The sequence below is a fragment of the Hemicordylus capensis genome, chromosome 13, assembly GCF_027244095.1.
Source record: "Hemicordylus capensis ecotype Gifberg chromosome 13, rHemCap1.1.pri, whole genome shotgun sequence".
Classification (NCBI taxonomy): Eukaryota; Metazoa; Chordata; class Lepidosauria; order Squamata; family Cordylidae; genus Hemicordylus; species Hemicordylus capensis.
In genome coordinates, this window is record NC_069669.1 from 14,250,033 (window position 1) to 14,276,985 (window position 26,953).

The 26,953-nt window shown below is 46.7% G+C and overlaps 1 protein-coding gene across 3 annotated transcripts; it reads left to right on the forward strand.

Annotated features, from left to right (window-relative positions):
• The first annotated feature begins 1,550 nt into the window (after positions 1-1,550).
• Positions 1,551-26,901, forward strand: LOC128336629 (mesothelin-like). 3 transcript variants are annotated; one of them, XM_053276578.1, is made up of 23 exons: positions 1,551-1,646; positions 4,635-4,847; positions 5,590-5,671; positions 6,430-6,473; positions 7,058-7,079; positions 7,461-7,488; positions 8,004-8,070; positions 9,175-9,345; positions 9,875-10,018; positions 10,147-10,196; positions 10,677-10,797; positions 12,137-12,222; positions 12,316-12,445; positions 13,435-13,625; positions 14,525-14,615; positions 16,160-16,271; positions 18,146-18,330; positions 18,600-18,746; positions 19,665-19,798; positions 21,022-21,152; positions 22,354-22,448; positions 25,103-25,271; positions 26,635-26,901. In XM_053276578.1, exons 3-23 carry the CDS (start codon positions 5,629-5,631, stop codon positions 26,727-26,729), a joined length of 2,256 nt encoding a protein of 751 aa, XP_053132553.1. In that variant the 5' UTR covers positions 1,551-1,646; positions 4,635-4,847; positions 5,590-5,628; the 3' UTR covers positions 26,730-26,901. The 3 variants fall into 3 exon arrangements, with proteins under 3 accessions (XP_053132553.1, XP_053132556.1, XP_053132554.1); XM_053276581.1 differs by having other exon boundaries at positions 7,464-7,488; XM_053276579.1 differs by having other exon boundaries at positions 5,597-5,671.
• Positions 26,902-26,953: the final 52 nt, after the last annotated feature.

Genomic DNA, 26,953 nt, shown 5'->3' on the forward strand with positions numbered 1-26,953 from the left:
AGCAAATGGTGAGGCAGAAATTCAACAGGTGCAGTAGCTTCACATATCACTCCTCCAGAAAATCTTTCTCCCCCGCTTCCCCACTATTCCGAGTGAGGGTGAGACAACATCTTTGGCTCTCAGTCTGAACAGAGAAGGGAGGAAAATTGCTGTGTTGGAATTCTTGCTGCTGGTGCACCTTGCAATCCCTTGCCTAAGCAAATGGGAAATGTCATCTGCCTGCCTCAGCACACGCTGATACATTCCCTCCCCGCAAGTACCAAAAATGTGTCATACTTTTGGGGTGCCCACAACATCTTTTGAACCATTCTCCATTCTCTGATTTGGCATCGCTCTAGCTGGCTGCTACTACTGCCCAGGTTTCTATGCAGTCAAAGATGCCAGTCAAACCATCTGCTCCAAAATTGGTGCCAGGGACAAACCCAGGTGCCCAGCAGGATTTATCCTGTACCCAGCCAATCAGATGTGCCCATCTGGTCAATGCACGATACTGGGGGAAGGACACCAGTGGTAAGAAAGACCCCAAAGCACCAAAGACAGAAGCCCAGACCAGAAGTGTTCCTGACACAGTTTTAAAATGTTTCATTGAGGAGGGGGAACTTCTTTATACTCCTTAGTGGTGTTTTTAGCAAAACACAGCTAAACAAATGCTTTTGTTTCGATGCAGCTCACCAAAGCAGACTGAAATGCATTCAGAAAATAAAACCTTATTTCCTAAAACACCTACTACCTCAAGATTGCCACCAATAGCACATTCCCTCCTCGGCTGAATGGTACTAGGGAGGTGGGGTACAATTTCCATCCGGGGGGATTTGGGGCAGCATCTGGATCTGAGCACCATTTCACTTTCTGCATCAGGTGTAGCTTGGCCCCAAGAGATTTGCAGGATTGTGACAGTCATGGTGAATTCCTCCTTTCAACTTCCTTATAATGGCCACAGATCCCGCGGGAGGTAGATGGAAGCCAACCAAAGTTCTTGGAAATCCAACACCAGCAGGCATCTGCAATGAACATACCATTGGACAAGACCATTTCTCTGGTCAGCCTTGAGTGGATTCGAATCACAGGCCAAATTGCCTCTTTGTGGTTTGTTAGTCTTGTTAGTTTTGCTAGTTATATATTGTGTTGCCTATTAATCATATTTCATTCCCTGTATCCCTAAACTCCATTCTATTTTTGAACTACACACTCTCCGTCAGTTCTTTCCGAGACTGAAGCTTTGCACAAATTTATTCTGAGGTGGGCTACTCCATTAATGCTTGCTAGTTCCCCACACAGGCCCAAAAGGTAGTCAGGGGTGTTTGCCAATTCCCCAGGAGCAGTACAATTAACAGAGTTAATTAATTTAGCCAGGAATGGTGATGAATGATGAAATGAGGTGGCTGACACCGGTTATGGAAGAGAAGAACAGCCAAGTTTGCAAGCCACACTGCTCACACCAAGTGTTTTTGAACATCTGAGAAAGCATGATTCAAATCCTAGGTATTATGATGGCGGCCATGATGGTGGTGATTATGAGGTAATCTCCTTGTCACCGGGAGATAGAGGGAGGGACCTCTGTTTCTTAACAGCTATGGCGGGGAGCAGACAGGGGCTAAAATCTGGTGCAGCCGGTGTCTCCATCTAAGATCCTCCAAAACCGTGAGGTAAATGTCCTGATGAATTGCAACCCTGGACTAGTTATGAACCCTTCATCTCTCAAGCTAACCGTTAACACAAGTTAATAGAGATGCGTGTTCAGTGACAGTTGGGCGGGGACTGTCCCTCGGCTGATTCAGCAGAGGTACAACTCGACTCGCTTCTTTTCCCTCAGAATTCTGCTCAGGACATGGCGGCCGGGCCTTAGAGGAGCTGTGTCCCGATTGGCTCCCAGGCCTGCCTGTATCAGACAGCCAAGCAGAAACTCGTTTCCCCTGCCTCATGACCACCACCACCCCCGCAGTTGCCATTATCGTTAGCTAGATCAGTAAAGCAGATGCCCCACATGCCAAGGAGGAGGAAGGAGCAGTTTTTGGACTGGGCTTTATTGATGTGAGGGCATGCACTAGTGGTGGGGAGGAAATGGGAAAATCCTGCAGGCTGTGGGAAGCCTCCAAACCCTTCCAAAGTAGGAGAGGCTGATGGGTGCGCACGTTTAGTGGTCTTATAGTGGCATTTAGTGCTTATGTTTAAGAACAGCCCTGCTGGATCAGGCCCAAGGAAGCCCATCTAGTCCAGCATCCTGTTTCACACAGTGGCTCACCAGATGCTGCTGGGTGTTATCGGTGAAAATCCCGGATATGCCTGGTGCACAATCGCCCCATTTATTCCACACCAGAGGAGACAGGTATAAAGCTTTATTTGCTTTGCAAAGCAAGGGAAAAGCACTGGTCCCTGGGAAAAAGCTTTCCATAAAAACAGGGCAGCCGAAAATGATGTTTACACAAGGTTCATATACAGACCAGATACAAAATGGCACCCTCAAGTAATAACCCCAACCTTGCTAGGTTGTTCAGCACTCCTTTTGCACTAGCATTCTTTCAAGATCACAAAACAGTCTTTGTAGTAAAGTCTGCATGCAAGACTCCCTACTGAGCGAATCTCTGATCTCTAGAATAGCTATTCCTGCCCAATCACTGGGCTCAAAGAAAGGTGTTTTCTTTGGTTGTTACAATATGCATGGAAGTAACACGGGAGAGTGAAGATATGCAGTGGGAAAGCACTTTAGGCAGCGTCAGCAGTCTGTAAACATGTTGACAGGCAAACTAGGAAAGTGGAGACACACAGCTCCTGGTGCTGGTGCAGAATCAAATATGGCACTACTTAAGCGAATTACAACTACTCAAAATAAACATATACATTCTATTCCACCGTTAACATGGGAAGCCCAAGGCCAGTGGTGAGGGCATGCCCTCTCTCCTGCTGTTGCTCCCCTGCAACTGGGATTTAGAGGCATAAGAACATAAGAACAGCCCTGCTGGATCAGGCTCAAGACCCATCTAGTCCAGCATCCTGTTTCGCACAGTGGCCCACCAGATGCCGCTGGAAGCCACAGGCAGGAGTTGAGGGCGTGCCCTCTCTCCTGCCATTGCTCCCCTGCAACTGGTACTCAGAGGCACACCCTTGAGGCTGGAGGTGGCCCACAGCCCTCTGACTAGTAGCCATTGATAGACCTCTCCTCCATGAAGTCATCTCCTCTTAAAGCCATCCAGGTTGTTGGCTGTCACCACATCCTGTGGCAGAGAGTTCCACAAGTGGATCACGCGTTGTGTGAAAAAGTACTTCCGTTTGTTGGTCCTAGACCTCCTGGCAATCAATTTCATGGAGTGACCCCTGGCTCTAGTGTTGTGTGAGAGGGAAAAGAATCTCTCTCTCTCCACTTTCTCCACGCTGTGCATGATTTTATAGACCTCTATCATGTCTCCCCGCAGTCGTCTTTTTTCTAAACTAAAAAGCCCCAGGTGTTGTAGTCTTGCCTCATAAGAAAGGTGCTCTAGGCCCCTGATCATCTTGGTTGCCCTCTTCTGTAGGGATGTGCACAAAACCGGTTTGCCTGATTCAGTTCGAATCTGGTTCGGTTGAGTTCACTTCGAGTCCCGGTTCGTGCACAAAACCAGTTTGCCTCTGAGGCTGGAGCTGGCCTATAGCCATCAACATTAGTAGCCATCGTGGTATAGTGGTTAAGAGTGCTGGACTAGGACCGGGGAGACCCGAGTTCAAATCCCCATGCAGCCAGGAGACTTGCTGGGTGACTCTGGGCCAGTCACTTCTCTCTCAGCCTAACCTACTTCACAGGGTTGTTGTGAAAGAGAAACTCAAGTATGTAGTACACTGCTCTGGGCTCCTTGGAGGAAGCGCGGGATATAAATGTAATAATAATAATAATAATAATAATAATAATAATTGATAGACCTGTCCTCCATGAATTTGTCTAAGCCCCTTTTAAAGCCATTCAAGCTGGTGGCCATCACCACATCTGGTGGCAGAGAATTCCATAGATTAACTATGCGCTGTGTGAAAAAGTACTTCCTTCTGCTGGTCCTGGCCACCTAATGGTGCAGCAGGGAAGTAACTTGCCTGGGGAGCAAGAGGTTGCTGGTTCGAATCCCTGCTGGTATGTTTCCCAGACTATGGGAAACTCCTATATCGGGCAGCAGCGATATAGGAAGATGCTGAAAGGCATCATCTCATACTGTGAGGGAGATGACAATGGTCAGCCCCTCCTGTAATCTACCAAAGAAAACCACAGGGCTCTGTGGTCGCCAGGAGTCGACATCGACTCGATGGTGCAACTTTACTTTTTGCTGGTCCTCAATTTCCTGGCCATCCGTTTCATGGGATGACCCCTGGTTCTCGTGTTGTGAGAGAAGGAGAAAAATCTCTCTCTAGCCACTTCTCTCTAATGTCTGTGCACATTTCATGCGGGAAAGTGCATCAACAAATAAACGTGTATGTTTCAAGCAGTGTTTGTCAACAGTAAAGAGCTAGTCGGAAGCAAATGTGTAGGTTTCATCCAACATTCTTGCTTTCTCTCTGTGCCGTTTGCTTTCCTTGCTGTTTGAGTTTCTTGTTCCCTCCTTTAAAGTACCTCCCTTCAGTGCATCCTCCTCTTGGCCTCACCAACTCTCTCGTTTGGTTCCCATTTATTGAAACAGGCCACCAGAATTAACATATGTACATGCACCATCCCGTCCAGTGCACTGTTCCATTTGACCGTTCCCCAAGCCCCTGGTAATGGCTGCCGCTTGACATCTGTCCTCGCGTTTCAAACCACGTTATGAGAAGCAGGAGGCTGGCACAGCCCATGAGAAGCAGATCGCTCACCGAAACCTGCCCCCTTCAACCTGACACACCAGGCTGCAGCAACGGTATGTCTTGTCCTTGAAAGGCTGACTCCTCCTTCCCTCTCTCTCTCTGCCTTTTTTATGCACTGTGCATCTCTCTGTGTTTTGTTAGAAGTCACCGTTTTATTGCTTCAAGCAAGTATATGATTCCCAGTGGACAGGGCCTCTTTTTGACCATGTACAGTATGTAATATAGCCACCTAATGGCGCAGCGGGGAAATGCTTGCCTAACAAGCAGAAGGTTGCCGGTCCGAATCCCCGCTGGTACTATATCAGGCAGCAGCTATATAGGAAGATGCCGAAAGGCATCATCTCATACTGCGTGGGGAGGAGGCAATGGTCAACCCCTCCTGTATTCTACCAAAAGAAAACCACAGGGCTCTGTGGGCGCCAGGAGTCGAAATCGACTTGACGGCACACTTTTCTTTTTTACAATATGTAGTATCTGAAGCACTAAAGAGATAATCCAGGACACCTCACTAATTGGAACATAGGGAGCTGCCTTGTACCAATTCCAGTGCTCACATATCAAGTCTCCCATTCATATGCAACCAGGGCAGACCCTGCTTAGCTAAGGGGACAAGTCATGCTTGCTGCCACCAGACCAGCTCTCCTCTCTAAGTGAATATATGCTTACAAAGCACATACTTAAAAGTAATCTATAGTTTACCCCTAAGATAACGAGAGACCATTTTTATTTAAGGGATCGGTGAAATCTGGAAACAGTTCTTGGCATTCAGTGATTTCTTTGTTTTGTTTTCTGGAGTGGGTAGATTCAACCACGTGAAGAGATCCTTTTGGAATAATGCTAAGGTTATCCCGAATCTTTAGCTGCTTTCTTGTGATTGGTGAGTACACTTATTCATGAATGCTATCAGCTTCTGTGCTGAGACCAACATTCTTATAAAGCAAAATTTCGAGTCAAATTGAATCTGAGTCTGACCCCAGAAAATATCAGAGGAATATTTTCAGAGAACAGGAACTGACGCCAATCCAAACCTGGGATCTCTTCCTCCTAATCTGAGCAGCGCTGTCATGAACAGTGGTTCTTTCATTGAGGGAAAGGCACTTTGCACATGCTTTTTATTCTCTCTTCACATGTTCTGAGGCCCCTTCGCATCTCATCCCTGAGTTAGCATCATTTAATGCAGACACACTTTTGCTACTAAATTGGTGGGGACGAGAGGTAAAGCCTGCTGTTTGGAAATGTTCCTGTAGTTTTGGGGGGAGTTTTGGCCGGGAGCTTCTGCAGATCCTAAATGTAGCCATAAAAATCAGTTGTGTTTCTTAGGCCTGTGTGTTCCCTCCATTTTCCCTGCTACTAAGTAGAGATGTGCATGAATCGATTTTTTCCATTCGATTTGTACCCAAACTGAATCACCCCTCGATTTATTTTGGGTCTGAATCTGCCCCCCCACCCTGAATCACCCCAGATTCGATTTGTACCCTAACACTGCAAAAATATCTGGGAATCCCTGTTTCAGGGAACACTGATCAGGATGGCAGGAAGGGTAGAGATCACCCTGGTGGCAGGTTTTTCTATAATATCTGTTTGATTAAAATACCTTCTTCCCCCTGAAATCTTATAAAATCTTTTGTCTTCCAGGTTGGGCAATGGCCACCATGGCCGGTTCTAAGCCAATATATCCGGTAAGAAGAGTTCACATTCTGTTTCAGTGGAGGAAAATGGAAAAGGATACCACTGTGGAGAGAGCCCTTGCTTCTCTGTACGCCAAAGCACAAATACAGTGCATGTTTCTTGATGGCTAGCATAATGAGCCATTTTGTGCAATACAGATTTGGAGACACTCCTGACATTTGAGGAGTTTATTCACAACCTTGGACCCTCAATAACTCCATGAGGTTTATGATCTTCAGCTGCTACAGTCTACACATTACAAAAGTACTCCTGGTTTGCTGTGGTCCATGCACAAAGGTTGGATCCAAACATACACAGGTTTTGCTTGTGACTTGAATTGCCTCTCTGTATGGGCCAGAGGTAGGCAGCCTTTGACACTGCCGCTGTTGTGAACTACAACTCCCATCATCACCAGCCACATTTTATTGTAGTTGAGGATGATGGGAGTTGTAGTTCAACAACAGTTGGAGTGCCAAAGGTGACCATGGCCTACCCCTTGTATAGGTATAGTCACTGCAAACCATGCCTTGATATTAATGGGTAGCTTGCTGGTGACACCATATCTCTCTCTCTCTCTCTCTCTCTCCCATCACAGTGCAACCTCCAGTCTAAAACAGGTATGCCTTTTGTGACCCTCTGCAACCCTTCTCCACAAAATATTTCAAACAAAGCCATTTTCTTCCCCATGAATTTTGTGCGGAGTCATTGACATCCTGTCATTGTGTCGAGGCAATCATATTCCCTTCCCTGTCAAATTTGTGTCTGCCCCACTTAAACAGATGCTTTGACATCGCACGTTCTCAAACATGGGTCCCCAGATGCTGTTGGACTACAACTCCCATCATCCCCAGCCACAAGGGCCAAAGGCCCTTGGGCGTGGTAGTCCAAGAACATCTGGGGACCTGCATTTGAGAAGCCCTGTGTTAGATCATACCGTTTTGTTGAATCACTATTGCATCATCTTCAAACTGGTGCCTTTTTTTTTCTTTCCAAAACAGCAGCTGCTGATTTTCCCCCCGTGAAAAGGTATGTGCTCATCCTACCCAACAACTGGCAATTGAACAGGGCAAAGGCCCAACTGATGTCCGGGTCATGCTGCTGCACTCTGCATGGCTCCATCATGCCCTCTTCCCCATGGCTGACTGGGGCACAGGACAAACACCATCGGAAACAAGTACAAACGGTGCTTGCCAGAAGCAGCTAATCCTAACAATCTGGGGCGGGGGGGGGGAGGACCAAAGGAGGCGCAGCTGCCTCTGCTTCCCGCCAGCAGCTCTCTCTCTCTCTCCTGCACTGCCTGCAGTTTGGCCATTCGTTTGGTACAGTGGCTTTACCTGATGAATGGCCAGCCTGCAGGCAGCGCAGCTCTCAGGCAGGGAGGGAGAGAGAAGAGCCTCTCCCCCTGAGCTGCTACCAGGAAGCAGAAGCAGCTGTGCCTCCTTTGGCCCACATCGTTAGGACCAGCCTCTACAGTCTCTAGAAGATACCTGGGTGTGTCCTGCTGAAGCTAATATTTGAACTGGAACTCCTCCCCTCTACAGAATCAACAAAGCAAAGCCCTCAAGTGAAGCAAGTGGTGTTCCTTGTGTCTCCTCCATGTGTCCTCAGGTAAACTTATTTTCTTCATTCCGTTATGCTTGGAGCATCCGACTATCTGAATCGGTCTATAAAAAAAACAAAATTAAAAATTGATATTTAATTACATTTGATCCTCCGGGGAGCTCAGGACAGCGTACAAGGTTCACCCTGACCATTTGACTGGTGGTGATTTCGATTTGCTTTATAGGATCTAAGGTTTTCATTGTTGTTGTGTTTTAATTTGTAAACCTCCCAGAGATTTTATATGGGCTGGTATATAAATACAATAAATAATCTCTCCCACTCTGATCCACCTCTAACCTGATTTTAATTTAAGTTCCAGACTTTGCCCATGTCTGGCCTTTTAGACAGGGAAATGAGACAGTATGAAACAGAGTGATGGCCAATTTCGAGTCTATTAAACCAGTCGATAGACCTCAGAAAGAATCTCATAATATTGCATAACAATGTAAACTCTCGTAGGAAAAGACGATATACGACTACACATACAGAAATCGTTTCTGCGAAAAATAGGCCACAAATTTGGCTGGAATTCCACTGATTTGTTCATGCAGAGAGCCGAATTGTCTCCAGGGTGCTTTCCAGATTAGACCCTGCAATGGGGTCACATCGTATCACGGAAGTGGGCTTCCACACTTCCTGCGTTGTGACATCACAGTCTCTACGCAGACCGCAGGGTGCCGTTCACATTGCTAATGCCTTGTTTTGAATTTAATTGCTGTGATATAGAGCTAGGGTGTCGTATACCCGGTGTAAAGAAGTTGCTGTTTTTTCAGGTGGTTGGTTTCCGCGAGACGGCTCCCCTTGCTGTTTACGTTTCGAATGCGCCTTGCCTGAACGGAGGCATTTTGCTGCTGTTGAGCAGCTAGTCTGGAAAGTGCCCAGGTTGCAGACTTCCAGCTTGACATGTTGCGTGGTGCCGGTTTAGCATTGCAACTCCAACCAGAGCTATTCTGGGATATCATCCCCCAATATTTTTACTAACCTTTCTCACAAGATCGAGCCATTAAAATCTCAAAAAACAGCTGTGATGTCAATCTATGCCAACTCCCAGAGACTCCAGACCCCTGTCAGATCCCTCACAACCTACAGCTGAGAATTTCCTGTTGACAGATTATGGATGGACGGAGCCTCAAAGCACTTGGGAGTGCGGTGGCTGGGCTGAGCAGCAGCAAGCTGAAAACGGTGCCTCCCCAAGCGGTCCTGGATGCTGTGAAAGATCCGCGTTTTGCCAGGCAGCTGGAAATGCTGTTGCCTTCCCTGAAAACTGTGTTTGTGGAAAAGGTGAGGAGGCCCTGCGGCATCCATTCAGAATCAGAACGAATCACACACCTTCGCATTTCTGGAATGCTTTTGAGTGTTCCAAGTGCTCCACATGCATTGATTGATTGATTGATTGATTGATTGACTGATTAAGTGCCATCAAGTTGGTGCATCACATTGTTGTTGTAATCCTTTATAAGAACCCTGTATAGTAGGCCAGGGTCCTGTATTGTCCTTACATTACAGACAGGGTGGGTTGAAAGAGTGGCTGACCAAAGGACAAAGAGTAAGTCCATGTCAGAGGCCACAGCAAGAGACTTCCTGACTTGCAGGTAATGGGAGTTGTAGTCCAACAGGATCTGAGGACCATGGTTGGGAGTCCCTGGATCAAACAGAATCAAAGTTATGTGACGGAGACAACTGACAGAGACACTGAGGGCTGGAGCGATGGGTGTCAAGGCCTCTCCGCAGCTCTGTCATGCTCCTGCCCCTACTGCCAGAGTTATTTGGTCTGATAAGCTGTTCCCTGGCCCATGTTTCTGTTTTCCAGCTCATTGCTGCTGTGGATCCATTAAGCGACTTGTTGAAATATGTCCCAAATGGGCTGGTTCCCTATATACCAAAACCAGTACTGGCCCATGGTGATGAATTCAGCATCAGCGATCTCAATCGCAAACCATGGACCCCAGATCAGGTGAGGCAGAAAGCTTATCCTTTTCCTCTTTTCCTTCTTGGGCCCTGGAGTGGCATTGCCGTCTCCTCTGCCCTGGTTGCCCCAAAGATGAGCAGAGCTGATAGGTTCTTCTTGGTTTGCTCCTACAGGCCGCCATGTTCTTTGATGATATCCTCAAGTCCGGCTCTAATTTCAGCAGGTACTGCTGGGTCCATTTATCGCTTTCTGTCTGTCTGTAGGTCTTCTATTTTTGGAGAGTGACTTATTTTTCTGTGGCACAGTTGAGATGGGTTTGGCGAGGACAGTGCTCACCATTTCTAAATGTTCGTTTTCACCTTCAAAGTTATGAAGTTTTAAATACAAATTTTAAAAGTGAAAAAGTGAGAGGGGGGGTGGAATGCCCCTTTGGAGAGCTGGGGTAGCAAGCATAATTGCTACCCCTAATCCTGGGGTAGCAAGCATCATTGTGTGTCTATGTGTAGGGGGGTGATCCTTAACTTGTGGGGTGGGGGGCTCCAAAGGCCTTTAGGTCCCGGCTACAAAATTACCTAGCTGCACCTCTGCTGGTGCCCCATTAACCTGTCGCCGGAGTCAGCAGCCTCACCTTGCCTCATGAAAGGGCCGCCCCGGTTCCAAGCATTGGTTGGCCTACACTCACTGACCTCCTTTGGCTTTTCAGCCTGTCCCCCTCTGTCTTGAAAGGCTTTACCTGCGCAGCGGCCAGTTACATGGACACCAAGGGATTCCAGCAGTTCACCATCGCCATTAAACAGAAGCAAGTCCAGCTGAACATAGAGCAGGTCAGCTTGCATGCTTCCCTGTGGCCTCTTCAGTACTAAAGGCTTAGCACTTCCAAACTTTCTGGGGGTTTATTTGTAGGTGGCATCTCACCTCAGGGAGCCACATAACGGCACAGCGGGGAAGCAACTTGCCTAGAGAGCAGGAGGCTATGGGTTCGAATCCCCACTGGTATGTTCTCCCAGACTATGGAAAACACCTATATCGGGCAGCAGCAATAGAGGGAAGATGCTGAAAGGCATCATCTCATGCTGCATGGGAGATGGCAATGGTAAAACCCTCCTGCTTTTTACCAAGAAAACCACAGGGCTCTGTGGGCACCAGGAGTCAACACTGACCTCGATGGCACAATCTTTCCTTTCCTTTCCTCACCTCAGGATTTTGCCTGGGGATTTTTCTCTATATGCCAAGTTTCATCCCTGCCGTATGGAGTGATAGTAATGGAGAGAGTGTCCTTGAGCATATACAAAGTGCTTCCCCACCACCACTCAGTAAAAGAAAGGGACCCCTCAGAGAAAGGATGAGGGTAAAGGTTTATCGGCAGGGGAGGTGGGGGGAATCATTTTCAGCCCCAGCATCTCTTCATACGGAAATTAAGGACTAGGCGTTTGACCATTTTAAGAGGTGTGCTGCAGATGGTAAATGAAGCAGGCAAGAGGCTGGGAAAGGAGATGGGAGCTCGTCTTGTGATAGCAAGCATGACTAGTCCCCTTAGCTAAGCCAGATTCAACCCCCCTGGTTGCATATGAAAGGGAGACTAGAAGTGTGAGCACTGGAAGATATTCCACTTAGGGGATGGAGCCACTCTGGGAAAAGCAGAAGGTTCCAAGTTCCCTCCCTGGCAGCATCTCCAAGATAGGGCTGAGAGAGACTCCTGCCTGCAACCTTGGAGGAGTGGCTGCCAGTCTGTGAAGACAATACTGAGCTAGATTGACCAATAGTCTGACTCAGTATATGGCAGCTTCCTATGTTCCTATGAAACAAAAAGAACTCATCTTAGATATTCTGCACCTGCCGTTGCTGAAAATGGCAGCTGCGCTTTGGCTTGTTGAGCATTGCCCAAAATTTCTTCCCTCCACGTAATAACCACTCTTCATCGACCACTTTGATTCCTCCTTTGGGCCACCAAGTTATCAAAGTCAGTTTGGGCCTTCTTTCAGCAAAGTCAAGGCCTCCAAAACTGGCAGCCAGGCAGCCATCAACCGTTACAGGCAGTAGAACTTAAAGATTCGTTGGGGCTGGGATTTTTTTTTTTTAAATTGTTTTTATCCCTCAGTAGTATTTTGAGATGGATGTTCAGAATCCAGCACTTAGCAAGGGAGCATCTCTTTTATTTTTCAGCTGAGGTGTCTAGAAAGGTTCTTGGTACTCCATAACCTTTCAAGAAGTGTCAAGGCATTCCCTACGGACCTGTTTCTGATTTTGAGGTAAATGTCTAGATTGCCCTTTCCTGCTATATTTGCAAGTTTTTAACAGAATGGCAGCTTCCTATGTTCCTATGTTCCTATGTTCCTATGTAGTCCGGAAAACATGGCTGCAGCTGGGAACTGCAAAGACTATACCATTCAGGTTGGGAGCGCCAACATTGACTTACTGGAGAAAGGTTCCTTGCAACGGAGGAGGCTGCTGCAAATGGCCCTGCTTTGCCTGGTAAGTAACAAATGAAGGGGCACCAGCTGGTGGTAAGATCCGCACTACGCTCTGCACAGATGCACCAGGGCGCTTTCCAGATTACACACCACAGCATGGTCTCTACTGTCCACTAAGTGTGGACTAAGTTTTGACACTGCGGTCCCTGTGCCGACAGCAAGGTGTCGTTCACGTTTCCGATACCTTCTCTCGGGCTTTATCCTTCTGTTTTAGTCCTACAGTGTTGCATGTGCGTGGCAAAAAAAAAAAAAAGCTGCATTTTAAATGGCTTGATTATCAAGCCAGAGGTTGCTGATTCGGATCCCCGCTGGTCTGTTTCCCAGGCTATGGTAAACACCTATATCAGGCAGCAGCGATCTAGGAAGATGCTGAAAGGCATGGTCTTTGTGGGAGGGGGCAATGGAAAACCCCTCCTGAATTCTACCAAAATAAAACCACAGGGCTCTGTGGGCACCACGAGTCAATACCAACTCGACGGCATACTTTACCTTTAGTAAGGTTGCGCAAGCTATTTACATGTTCAAAACGATGCTGCCAAGCCGAAGCATTTTACTGATGAACCGCGTGTGTCATCTGGAAAGTGCCCTGCCCAGAATAAGTGGCAGCAAAGCACAAAATGGATCCTTAATGTCACCTAGTTGGCCAAGAAGCCCCAAATAAAACTTAAAAATAAAATAAAATGCCACGACTGAAATTTGCCCCAAACTAGGTGCAAGATGAAAATTGTATTATCTGGCGGCAGTGGGGTAAGCACTAGAATTACGGATTTTGCTCCAAAAACTGCAGCGGCTGCATTTTAGGGAGAAGTTGTAGCCACCTTAAATGGCACAGCGGGGAAATGCTTGACTAACAAGCAGGTTGCCGGTTCAAATCCTCACTGGTACTATATCAAGCAGCCGTTATTACTTAACTCAAATCTTTTCATCAGTTGACATCCTTGGTTTTTTCCACTTACCTTAACATCTTTCTTTCTTTTTTAAAAACTCTAGAAAATCTTTACCCCACGCGTGAGCAAGGAAAATGCAGGCATCTTGGGCCACTTGGTCTGCGATCTTGATGACACTTACATCAGGGAAACTGGCGAGAACTTGCTAAAGCAACTAAGCCACTGTCGGTCCTTTTCTCCGGATCAAGTCAAAGCAATTCAAGAGATGCTCCTCAGTGGATACACCCATGTAGGGTAGGGTTCCCTTTGGGTTGTCGCCATTTGCAGTTTGCTGAGGGATTATGGGAGGCCATTTGAATTTCCACCTAAACTAATCTCCCTTTGAATGTTCAAACGCAAATTGTACTTCAGAAGAGGATGTATGGATTTCCTGGTTTTTAAAAAAGGTTGGATTTCACCACGAAATAATGATTGTTTTCCATTAAGTTCCTTTTTCGGTGGGAAGAGAGTCAAGTTTCATATCTTTAAAAACTGTGTCTGGATTTGGGGTTTTGCTTAGGAACTCTGGATCCACAGAACTTGCAGATGCAGTTAAAAAAAACCACACCAACCAATTTGCAAAAGCAAACTATATAACATAAATTAATTTGAAGGGGCTGGGTGTGGGGTGAAGATCTTGCTTCACAGAATCCGACTTCTGCAAAAATTAGGTTCCTTTGTTAGGTTTTGCAGGTGAGACTTTAGTCCAAAATGACAAGTACCAGATTGCAATCACTCTCACCTTAATGCTTGTTCCAAGTAGGAACATTTGAGAGATGGAGGATCATGTAAACATCAGTGAGAATGGAATAAGATGTGATTTTCCTTCCAGTATGTCAGAAGTTATAGCTCTGTTCCTTACCTGGAAAAGGAGAGACTTTGCAGAAAGTGTCACACTGACTTCCAGTGGAGCATCTGAGAACCAGAGCATCTCAACCTTGGGTCCCCAGAGGGTTGTTGGACTACAACTCCCATCATCCCTAGCCACAATGGCCATTGAGGTGATGGGAGTTGTTGTCCAGCAACATCTGGAGATGAAACCCAAGGTTGAAAAGCTCTGCTCTAAACCAGGATACTCCCACTCCTGATTTCCCTCTGCTGTTCCCGTGATCTGTGACTCTGACTTGTTTCCATTTCCCTGGTTTTTATCTCAGGTCTCCTTCAAAGTGGTCATTCTCTACCCTGGAAGAACTTAGTGGTTTGTTCCATCTCTTTGACCATAACATCCTGAAACAGATCCCTCAGGTAGGTTTTTTAAAAGGAAAGCTCCAGTGCAAACCAGAGCTCAAGAAGCAAAACCTCAAGCCCACCCCATAGGAGAGGATGAGAGACAAGAAGGGGGAATTCCTCTCCTGTTGGGTATTTATTTGTTGTTTATTTAACAACAAATTATTTGTATACTACCCACAAACACTTTCAATGGAGTTGAAGTTGTACAAGAGAAAGACATATCCTTAGTTCTGGATGCTTAATGGGTCCTTTTTTAAAAAGTGTTTTTTAAAAAGTGGTGATGTTTTTTAAGTTTAAGGGAGACTAGCCACCTAATGGCGCAGCAGGGAAAGCAAGCCAGAGGTTGCCGGTTTGAATCCCTGCTGGTATGTTTCCCCAGAATAACCCTATGGGAAACACTGATACTGGGCAGCAGCGATATAGGAAGATGCTGAAAGGCATCATCTCATATTGCATGGGATATGGCAATGGTCAACCCTTCCTGTATTCTACCAAAGTCAGCCACAGGGCTCTGTGGTGACCAGGAGTCGACACCAACTCGACGGCACACTTTAGACTGCTGTATCCTCATACGATGGAACTGAATTGCATGTATTACGGTCACAGACCAGCAATTATTAGCCATACAGAAAAACATAACATGGTCTAGATTAGAAAATGCAGCCAAAATAGAAGTCAACATGAATTAAACATACACTACAATCATGTGCCGCTATCCTCATGAGTATGCAAGAGTTCTTGATGATAGAATATTCTTGCTTCTTGCAGTGGCGGATTCGCCTTTGCTAGAGGTTTTCAAGCAAAGGTTGGGCGGTCATCTAGGAACACAGGAAGCTGCCATCTACTGAGTCAGACCCTTGGTCTCTCTAGCTCAGGATCGTCTACCCAGACTGGCAGCAGCTTCTCCAAGGTTGCAAGCAGGAGTCTCTCTCTCAGCCCTATCTTGGAGATGCTGCCAGGGAGGGAACTTGGAGCCTTCTGCATGCAAGCAGGCAGGTGCTCTTCCCAGAGTGGCCCCATCCCCTAAGGGGGATATCTTTCAGTGTTCACACATGTATTTTATTTTATTTATTTGTTTGTTTGTTTGTTTGTTTGACAAATTTGTACACCGCCCCAAATTTTCGTCTCTGGGCGGTTAACAACGACATAAAACAAGTTACAACGTACACAAATCTTAAAACAATTAAGGCAATCTAAAAATTAAAAACAGGTTAAAACTTAAAAATTTTTAAAGCTGAAAGAGCTTGGCTGAAGAGGTAGGTCCCCCCCCTTGTAGTCTCCCATTCAAATGCAAACCAGGGCAGATCCTGCTCAGCAAAGGGGACAATTCATGCTGGCTACCACAAGACCAGCAATCCTCCTGTCAGTGTCCTGCACTAAACTGGGGGCTGACCTAAAAGACCTCGACGGTCTCCTCCAGCTCTATGGTTCTATTATCTGATGCAGGATGACAACCTGTGCTTACTTATATTTAGCTTAATCAAATGAGGACCACTCAGGAGTAACTGGGTTTCTCACCCTGAAATCACACATTGTTGTTTTTCTTTCCCCTTTTGCAGAATATCTTAATCCCATGGCTCAAATGCTTCATACATACTTCTCACCTGCCGAGATCACAGCTGGCGGTCATTGTGAAAAACCTCCAATCGTACAGGACAAAACGTGCTTCTGGTATATGAAGAGACCATGGCTTGTAAACCTGAAACCGATGATGTAGTCAAGTTAGAAATGGTCCCTGCAAGCAGCCGACCACATGATAAAACCATTCCCAGACACCATACTCACTTTGGCCTGTAATGTCGGGAGGTGGGCAGCTGCAGAACTGTGTGTTTCCACGCATTCAGTGCCACTCTTTGCCTCTTGAAAACGGAACATCAGGGGGGAAAGATGTCTAGCTTATCTTTCTCCCTGAGAGCAACATGCCAGTCTTCTATTTCAAGGGATTATTTTTCCATCAAGGAGCTGGGACACATGCCTCTCCTCATCTCCATCCCATCTTAAGTGACGCTTCGATGTATCACTCCAGACTGCAGGGATTACCTTTTGACAGGGCGGTCTCCTAGTCTGTGTATGGACCGGTCCTGAATTTAGGAGGACGCCCTGTTTAGTAGGAAACCTAAGGGAATAGGCAAGGGGGATGGGGTGAGGGAGGTGGGGGGGGGGGAGAGAGAGAAATTTCACATCTGTGAAATAGTGGAAACTGGAAATAAATAGTGAGAAATGGGAATTAAAAAATGGCACAGGTTTGTATAATGTACATCGGTAGTGCCAGTAAGACTGGACTTTTGGGCACAAGTCCAGAGCCCATTCCGCTCAGCCCCATCCCTTGTATGGGGGGTGGAGGATGGAGCTTGTCTCTGGAGGAGAGCAGAGACAGCCTGAAAAGCCCCCGCCCCCCAGCCCCAGAGCCGGCTTCTTTTTTCTGACCCCCTCCCACTTCTTGCAGGAGAATCTGTTCAGGCCGAAATGCAGCAGCTGGCAATTCATCAGCCAGGTCAACCACAGGTCAGAGGCTGTGCCACGTTCTCACCTTGCAGCAGCCGGTCTGAATCACAGCCTCTAGGCTCTCTTTTAGCATCTCAAGGGGCCAAGCTGTCAACCGAAAAGGCTGCTGTAGAGCTTCTTTACTTTATTTACCTGAATCCAAGACTAGGTGTTTTTCCCCCCCATTTCTTTGATGTTAGAAATCAGGGGGTCGTCTTAAATTCAGAGTCCTCTTCATTTCAGGTAAATACAGTACAGCCTATATTTAACCTGTGTTTTTAAAGGGGGTCATCTTAAATTCAGAGTCATCTTCGGTTCAGGTAAATGCGGTATATCTGTGGCTACAGCCTGCAAGATATAGGTGAGGGCACATGTCCAGGGGGGCTGGTTATCACTGGATGTGATGGAAGAGCCACACACAGTAATCGGCAACCTTGTGTTTAGCTGGCCAGACAACCCTCTCTTCACTCACATCTTAGTTATCTATCTGTCTATCTGTCTATCTATCTCTATCTGTCTGTCTGTCTATCCATTTATCTTATTTATCTATTGTTTGTTTTTCTACCCAAACTGTTTTGAGAACTTTTATTGAGCGGGAGCCATTACGAGAGCCCTCATCCCCATCTCTATAAGGCCATTAGGACCATAGTCAGAAATTACTTTACCCCTGTGATTCAAGCCACCTAATGGCGCAGCGGGGAAATGACTTGACTAGCAAGCCAGAGGTTGCCAGTTCAAACCCAGACTATGGGAAAACCCTATATCAGGCAGCAACGACAGAGCAAGATGCTGAAAGGCATCATCTCATACTGCACGGGAGATAGTAATGGGAAACCCCTCCTGTATTCTACCAAAAACAGCCACAGAGCTCTGTGGGTGCCGGGAGTCGACACTGACTCGACGGCACACTTTACCTTTTCCCCTGATTCACATAATTAAATACAAATGGCAGGATTTTGTTATATATACAGTTTTATAGACATTCTCATAACAGAGCACACTGCACTTTAGGGCTTGGAAACTCTCTGTTCCATCTTAACTTTTGAGTTTTGTGTCTGCAGGATGCCCACCTATTAAAACCATCACAGAGGAGGTGGTGAGGGACGATCTGATGCCAATTTATTATTCTCCTGCGGAACTCCGGGCGTGTTTGAGAGGGAGGATCCTGGAGAGCCGTCTGGGCAGTGTGACGCAATACTCATTCACCAATGAGCAATTGGGAGCGGTCAAGGCAAACCTTGATGAGGTACAAAAGGAAAGGGTCTCTTGTTCTATTTGTGCTACCCTGAATCCCTTGGAAGGAGGGTGGGAGAAACACGAAAAGCATAAGACGCAAGGTGGCATGTCAATGCCTTAAGGGCGTTCACCAGCTTGGGTCCCCCGACAATGAAGAAGAGCCAGCGTGGTGTAGTGGCTAGAGTGCTGGACTAGGACCAGAGAGACCCAAGCCACTGGAGCTTTCTGCTCAGGTAAAGAGAAGGAGCTCCATTCATTTTTATTCGGCAATCCTGACAGGTGTTTCCCAAAGGATATCCTGATCCAATAACCCGCAATCTCGGAGGCATCATCGAGATTCTGACGCCTGCTGACATTAACATGTTGAACATCAGCTCAGCGGAGACCCTGGCTGCATTGCTGTCCAATTGGCCGCGTGACCACCTGGTAACTACGGGCATGCTGTGTTTTTGCTCATCGTGACCCAACCTGAGGCCTTTCTCTTTTAGCACAGTCAACCTTGTTTCTTCCATCCGCTCCTCTTCCCAAGCCAGAACAGGGCCTTGGAATATGCTCGTCATGTTTAAATCAGTCTGCCCTCCACAGTCTCTGGCCACGGTGCCTCTCCTCGGTTGTGGAGTGAGATCACAAGGATATTGGGTGCTCCACCTAGAGTGGCCATGCCCCCCAAAATTCCGGGTTTCACCCAGATTTTAGGCGTCTCGTGCAAAACGTGCAGTCACTCTTCTGCTCAGAAATCATTTTCAAGCCCGTTTACATAATATGCAAATTAGGCACCCAGACTTGGAAAGACAGAATATGGCCACCCTAGCTCCACCTGTGTTGGGTGAGCTTGCTGTGGGGCACAGAGAACGCAGCCTCACTGCCTCGCTTGAGGCCTGTGAATCTGTCTCCAACGGTTGCCCACAAGGGGCAATTCCCACTGGAGAGGGATACTGCGACATGTTCTCTCGAGTAGCGGCAGGACCGAACGAGCCAGGAGGGGCCGCCCCAGGAAGCACAGCTGTCTCTGCTTCCTGGCAGCAGTTCGGGGGCTCCTCTCTCTCTCCTCACCCCACCCGAGAGCCGGGCTGCTTGCAGGCTGGCCATTTGTCAGGTGGAGCTGTGTGGTGGTTGGGCTACAACTCCCATCATGGGCTCTTTCAGCCATTGTGGCTAGTCATAATGGGAGCTGTAGCCCAGCCACATTGGGGAAGCCAAGGTTTGAGCGGAACTTTCCGTTCAGCTCCCGCTCGTGCTAAAGCAGAAGCAGTCTCTTAAGGGGGTTGGCCCCCAGGCGTTTGTTCTTCAGTAAATAACATTATGGCAGGCTAACATGTTGGAGATTTGGGAATTTTTCCGTAGGCTGCCTTAATGATTGAGCAATATGCTGCTGCTGCAAAGAGCCTGGATTCGGGAGCTCTGAATGCCATTGGCTTGAGATACATCTGCCTCCTGAAAGGGTTTATGTTCAGCAAGATAGATGAAAAGGCCATCAAGTAAGTAAATTCTGGTAAAAAGAAAACAACAGCACCTTTTAGAAAAATTTAAGGCTGTATCTCGTTTCTTGTTTCAAAGAAAGACTCAAGGCAACCATCAAATTACTGTCTGTAACAATTTTTAAAAAGTTCAACGAAGCAAACAACTTTTCAGTTTAACATACTGTATTTACCTGAATCCAAGACTAGGTTTTTACAAGTCCTTTGATGTTAGATATCAGGGGGTCATCTTAAACTCAGAACCCTCTCCCTTTGGGGTAAATATTTACTTATTTTATTTTTATTTATCTTTACATTTATATTCCGCTCTTCCTTTTAAGGAGCCCAGAGCAAGGTACATAGTTATGTTTCTCCTCACAACAACCCTGTGAGGTAGGTTAATATGTATAGCCTGCATTTAACCTCTATTTTGTTAAACAGAATTTGTCTTAAATTCAGGGTCATCTTGTATTTGGGTAAATACAGTATGCTAAGGGTTTCCCACAGGTATTTTCAAACTTGGGCACCCAGATGCTTTCAGACTATAGGTCCCATCATCCCCAGTCACAATGGCCAAATGGATTATGGGAGCTGTAGTTTGACAATATCTGGTGACCCAAGTTTGAGAACCCTTGGTTTATCACATTCATTTATGTTCCAAAATGCCATGAAGTTACGTGAATTAAGACGTTGGAATCAACGAGATGAGTCTTAACAAATGTGTTATTTAGGCAATATAGGCATGGTATCGTATCCTATACTGTGGTTAGTTCTAACTTGGTCAATAGCTTGGAGTTCGGCAGTGGCAGAAAGGTGGATCTAACTCACAAATCTGGACTTAGATCCACCAAATTTGGAGTTAGACAGCCTTAATATAATTAGTGGGCAGCATCCAAACTAATTGGAATCAACGAGATGAGTTAAGTTGTCTCATTGATCTCATTAGTCTGGATTAGTGCTCCTGTATAACACTAATCAGCTTGCAACAGACCTGAGCTTTGTGAGAGATGTTTTGATCTAGCAAGCTCAGTCATGGAGAGCCTTCATATAATTATTGGGCAGCTTTAATTGGATTCAGTGAGACAAGTCAAGTTGTCTCATTGGTCCCTTTAGTCTAGATTAGTCCACTAATCACATTGCTTGGCAAACATCAAGAACCAATGAAGCAAAACTGAGAGATTCAAGTCCAAGGACTGGTGAGTTGGACTTCTGGCTTACCTCTTGTTCCTTTTTGCCTCTTCCAGATCTGCCTCCTTGGGCACTTCCAGATGCTCCCAGTCCATCAAAGATAATCTGTACCTCAAAGCCAAGCAGGCTTTCTCTGACCAAAAAGAACAGTTCCCTGATTATTACAACCTGATCAAGCCATACCTAGGTAAGCAGAAGCATCACATGGGGAAAGGAAGCTGCAGTCCATGTGGAGCACAGCAGCCTGTTGGAAAACGTTCTGCAACCATGTCTTGGATTTGCCATCCTTTGAGATGCAATTGCAAGGAAAGACTCTCCCAGCAATGAACACATCGCTCAGTAAATACATAGCCGCTATTCAGTTGTTGCAGGAGAGCCAGACATCATCCCTCAAGGCAGCCCCTCTGCTATCACATTTTCCAGCCAAGGGAGTCTAAGGGAGCAAGTCAACTAATACCAGCCAGAGACAGGCTGAGCCCTTAAGTACCTCTCAGCCCAGACTCCTCCTCCTCCTGGGCTCCGCCCCCTGTCTGGAGTCTGGCACGCCTCTTCCACTCTATCTGCCCCTCCTGAGATTGTTGTCAATACTGGTGTTAAGGTATCAAGGTGGGAGTGATGAATGATGTGGGAGAGACAACATCTTTCCCCTGTAATAGGCTTGGGTTCTGCCCCAGGGGACTCAGGTCCTGATGGAGCTACCTGGGGAGGAATCCCGCTCCAGAGCACCCTCAGGTTATGGTCTGGTGTCAGGATTCAGGGCTGGGACTAGGAATGGTCATACCTCCTCTGCCTCTAACCCAGACTCACTATTGTCGGTGGGGTCTGTAGCAGGCTGAGCCATGATGCTTACTCCCCCCCCCCCATTCAGTCTAAGGCATACTCTGTTTCCTAGCCATCACTCTTTGCGGAACTAACCCACAGCACTAAAATACCATAAGATTTTGCTTTGTACTTTTTTTATAACCCCAGAAAGAATCTCTGAAGAGCTAAGGGCTCTCCATTACATAAACATTTCAAATACGCAGAGGCACACTGTATAATGCATTAACTCATAAAGAATAGGAGTTGCCCAACTATTTACATAAGAACAGCCCAGCTGGATCAGGCCCAAAGCCCATCGAGTCCAGCATCCTGTTTCCCACAGTGGCCCACCAGATGCCTCCGGGAAGACCACAGGCAAGAGGTGAAGGCATGCCCTCTCTCCCGCTGTTGCTCCCCTGCTGCAACTGAGAGGCATCTTGCCTCTGAGGCTGGAGGTGGCCTATAGCCCTCAGACTAGTAGCCTGACAGATCTGTCCTCTGTGAATTAGCCTAAGCTTCCATTTCACCCTGGAAGTTGAGGGGGGGAAACACAGTACAGCGTCCATTGCTGCTCTCTCTTCCTCCAGGTGGCGCTTCAGGACAGGAGCTGAAGGAGCTCAGTAAACATATGGTCAACATGGACATCTCTACTTTTTTTACTTTGAGAAGGGATTCTTTCCTGGTGAGTAGGAGTTCCGCTTAGGACTGAAGGTGACCTTCCAAAAGAGTACCTGAGCTAACCATCATTGGGGACATTGTTCAGTTTCAGATGTGTTAGGCTTTGAATGGAAACCCCACATTTTGGCTTGCATTTATTTATTTAACCCATTTATCTACCGCCCAAAACTCACGCGTCTGGGCAGTACACAATAATACAACACAGATTAAAGTAACATTAAAACAATAAGTTATATCAGTCCCATTAAAAGCCTGGAGGAACAAATGGAACTTAACAGCCCTCTAAAAAGCTGTCAGAGATGGGGAGGCTCTTATTTCAACAGGGAGCACATTCCAGAGTATTTGGAGTACAATGGAGTAAGCCCAAGCAATGGAGTAAGCCCATCCCTGAGCAGCCACCAAAGGAGATGGTGGCAACTGCAGACAGACCTCCCCAAATGATCTCAACAGGTGGCTGGGCTCATAATATAGGAACATAGGAAGCTGCTGTATACTGAGTCAGACCCTTGGTCCATCTAGCTCAACATTGTCTACCCATTGGCACCGGCTTCTCCAAGCATGTGGGCAGTAATCTCTCTCAGCCCTGTCTTGGAGATGCTGCCAGGCAGAGGCTTATCTAGGGAAAATAGCGCCCAGGGCAAACACTGAAATTGCGCCCCCTGTCCAAGCATCTGACACCCATCTTTCAGATAACTTTACCATAATATCAGCTGAAAAATACAAGTCAGGTTCGTTAATCTTTTAAAATTTAAAAAAACTATTTTAGCAGTGGACTTAGCCAGACCAAAAAATGCTGGAAAACTACAAATTTAAGTATGCTGGGGCTCATGAAATACCTAGATACTATGTGGAGGTGTACTTGGAAAACTCAACAGAAGTGCCTGTCTAATTCTCTACTATGTATTGTAGCATCACCATTACATAAGTTTTAAAAATAAATGGAGAATTTGACTTTTCCCAGATACTCTGTAAATAATTAAAGGATATGCAGAGTAAACTGTGTCACTGCTTGGAATATATTCTAGTCTTTCAGAAAGACAGTTAAAATGAGAGAAAGAGAGCAAGAAAATCCCAGTGGGCCTTAATATTAAGGATTTCACACTGATTCAAAGACAAATTCACCATTAATAGCCATATTAGCAAGACATCACATTTAACTCACTTATCACAAGAAGCAAAGTAAGAGCAAATGAATACAATCCTAGCTCATAAGCATCAGCTCAGTATTCACAAGCCCTGATTCTCTGTACATAGTGCCAATATGAATATGTGTACAGTGACTTATATATTATTATTTTTTTTACCTGTAGCCCCTTCGGGGGGCTTCCTAAAGGCTGGGGGGTTTGCAAAGGTTCCTCCTCCCCCCACTGGCCTCTAGGGCCTCACAGGGACCATTTGAGCATGTGCAGTGGCCATTTTTAAAAATCTTTTTTTTTAATGGCCACTGAAAACAAAATGGCCACCGCACATGCTCAAATGGCCTCTGCAAGGTCTGGCATGACCTAGGGCCTCACAGAGGCCATTTGAGCATGCACGGTGGCCATTTTGTTTTTGGCAGCCGGGTTTTCTTTGTTTTTTTAAAAATAATTTTACAAAATGGTGCCCCCCTTCAAGTGGCGCCCAGGGCACATGCCCTGCCTGCCCTACCCCTAGATACACCCCTGCTGCCAGGGAGGGAACTTGGAACCTTCTGCTCTTCCCAGAGCGGCTTCATCTCCTAAGAGGAATATCCTACAATGCTCACACTTCTAGTCTCCCATTCATGTGCAACCAGCGTGGACCCTGCTTAGCTAAGGCAACAAGGCATGCTTGCTACCGCAAGACCGGTTTGCCCCTCTAACAAAGAAGGGGTTGTCTTAAATTCTCTCAAAATGTTCAGACTTTGCAGTTTCAAAAGTCAAGTTTCAATAGTTCACCATTTGGCATTTTGTTACTACAATTCTAGCTAGTCAAAAGTGACCACTCCTCAACCCCTGCTGGAAAAGGCTATCCATAAATAATAATGGCCAGCAGCCATTTATTAACATTTGTATCCCACTCTTCCTCCAAGGAAATACTGTAGGTCCCTGAGGGTCATGCAGATTTCAGGAACCTACTTCCAGATTGCGCAGAGCACTTCCAGAGGATTGACAAAATTCATCAGCGTGCGCATCCGCATTTCATATGCATCTTTCAGCTAGCCTTGCACATGCACTTTTTGTGGCTGCACAGGTGCAGTGTTAATCAGAATGTTGGCCAGTGTTTGCACATTTGAATGGAATTGCTACTGAACCTTCATTTCCAGTTCTAAGTACCTCTGGGATTTTCTCTAAGATGAAACCTCTAAGAACCGTGTAGGGAAGTCAGAAGAGTAGGGATGTGCAAAAAATGTGAACAAATTGATTCGAATTCGATTAGAAACCAATTTGGATTTGAGCTAATTTGAATCGATTCAAACAAACCCCATTCTCTGCAAGCAGTTTTGAGTCAAATCAGTTTGAGTTCAATTCCAATTTGAATCGGCTCAATCACATTTTTGGCACATACCTACAGAGCTTCAGTAAGAGTAGTCACCTCTTGCCTTAAGCAACTGAGTGGTTCCTCATCTCCGCAGCAAAATGTTTTAAATCTCAGCCATGGGTTTCCCTCGTTACCTGCTCTCTTTTGTTGATTCCACAGAGTCTAACAACAGAAGATGTAAGAGGTCTGTTGGGTATACATCTTGAAGACCTGAACAACTATCAACACAATCACCTTCTAAAAGAGTGGATTCATAAACAGAAGCAGGTGGATCTGGACCTTCTGAACATTGGACTCTTTGGAGGAATTCCAGACCTAGCAACCAGCAGTAAGGGACTTCTGGCATTTGCTTTCAAGGTTGCCTCAAATGCAGCTACACAACAAACAAATTGTCAGCAAAGCAACTTTCCCAGGTCGGGAAAGAGGAATTATTAGCAGCTCTCCAGCTGTCTTTTAAAAGATTTATATGTTTTGCCTATCCGTCCATTACATTTGTGTGCCCCTCCTTTAAGGCAGGGGTTCTTAAATGTGAGTCCCAGATGTTGTTGCTTTACATCTCCCCTTAGCCCAGTCACAGTGGCTGAAGGCTCTTGGGAGTTGTAGTCCCATTTGCATCGGGAACCAGAGGAGAGCTGGTCTTGTGGGATTGCTGGTCTTGTGGGAGCAAGACCAGCTCTCGCCCGCTACCTGGTGATTCTCTTTATTGAGCAGGGGGAGAGCAACTGGCCCTATCCACCCCCAGCACAGCATCCCTCCAGTGGCTGTTGCCTGTCTTATGCTTCTTCTTTTTTTGATGGTGAGCCCTTTGGGGACAGGGAGCCATTTCACTTATTTATCATTTCTCTACGTAAACCGCTTTGGAGACATTTGTTGAAAAGCAGTATATAAATGTTGTTTTTTGGCTGGAGATTGTGGGTTTTGTAGTCCAGAAGCAGCTGGGGGGGTGGCAAAGTTGAGCAGGCCTGCTCTAACCACAAGTTGCTGCTCGTCCTAACAAGCTGGGTGCACGAGGGGGCATCAAAGGAGGCAGCTTGGGTTGTTCCTTTCTCTCTCTCTCTTTTCCTACCCTCCCCGAGCTGAGCTGCCTGAAGGCTGGCCATTCATCAGGTAGAGCTGTGCAGCTCTACCTAATGAACGACCAGCCTGCAGGCAGCATAGGAGAGAGAGGAGCCATCTGAACAGCTGCCGGGAAGCAGAGGCAGCTGCGCCTCCTTGGGCGCCTCCCCCCCTCCCCCGGCTGGCTAAGACAAACTGCTGCTAACCAGGACACAATGGGGTCATTCACACAACTGAAGACTAGGTAGGACGTGTGTGTGTGTGTGTGTGTGTGTGTGTGTGTGTGTGTGTGTGTGTTTGGGAGCTGTGTGTGCTCCCAATTTTCAGTTGTGCGGGAGCAAACAACGAGGTAGGAGGAGGGAGAAGTGATAGTGTGGAAGCCAGGTAGGAGGGGAACCTTGGTCAATTGCTGGGTAGAACAGTGCTGCCAGAACCCAGTTTCCGGTTGTGTGAATGCCCTCCATGCTCCCCACTAGGGAAAAGGAAGAGGAGCTCTGAGCAGTTGAGGGTCTACACTTAGCTGGGGAACAGGGAGAAAGCCAGGCAGCAGAGGGGAGAGGGTCTGCCAATGCCTTTCAGGGTTCTCTTGCTTGCTGCAGCCGTTCAGCTGGTGTTGCCGCTTCTTCTTTCCCCAGGGGCGTCGGCCGCACCCCTTGCCATGGCTGGCCACATCCTGCACGCCTTCCCTGCCCTTCTCCTGACTCTTCTGCTGATCTTCTCCCTTCAATGAAATTCTCCAGCTTTAACGAACAAAGAAGAAACCTGGCGGTGACCCCGTCTCCGCAGCTCTGCTGCCATATTCTATGAACTCTCCGATTGGCCTGAGAAAGAAGACACAGAAATGCATTGTGGGGGGAGAGGTGGGGGGTGAGATTAAAAAAACACCCCTTCTGCCAACTACAGTATGTGTGGGGTATGGAGAGTCATTTGCAGGTATGTAATACGCCATTGCTT

Bases quoted from the DNA above. Each gene is read 5' to 3' on its own strand.
- LOC128336629 (XM_053276578.1), top strand. From the start codon at position 5,629: ATGCTAAGGTTATCCCGAATCTTTAGCTGCTTTCTTGTGATTG. The intron at 22,449-25,102 runs GTGAGTAGGAGT...TTGATTCCACAG, and splicing joins TGAGAAGGGATTCTTTCCTG to AGTCTAACAACAGAAGATGT. The intron at 25,272-26,634 runs GTAAGGGACTTC...TTCTTTCCCCAG, and splicing joins TCCAGACCTAGCAACCAGCA to GGGCGTCGGCCGCACCCCTT.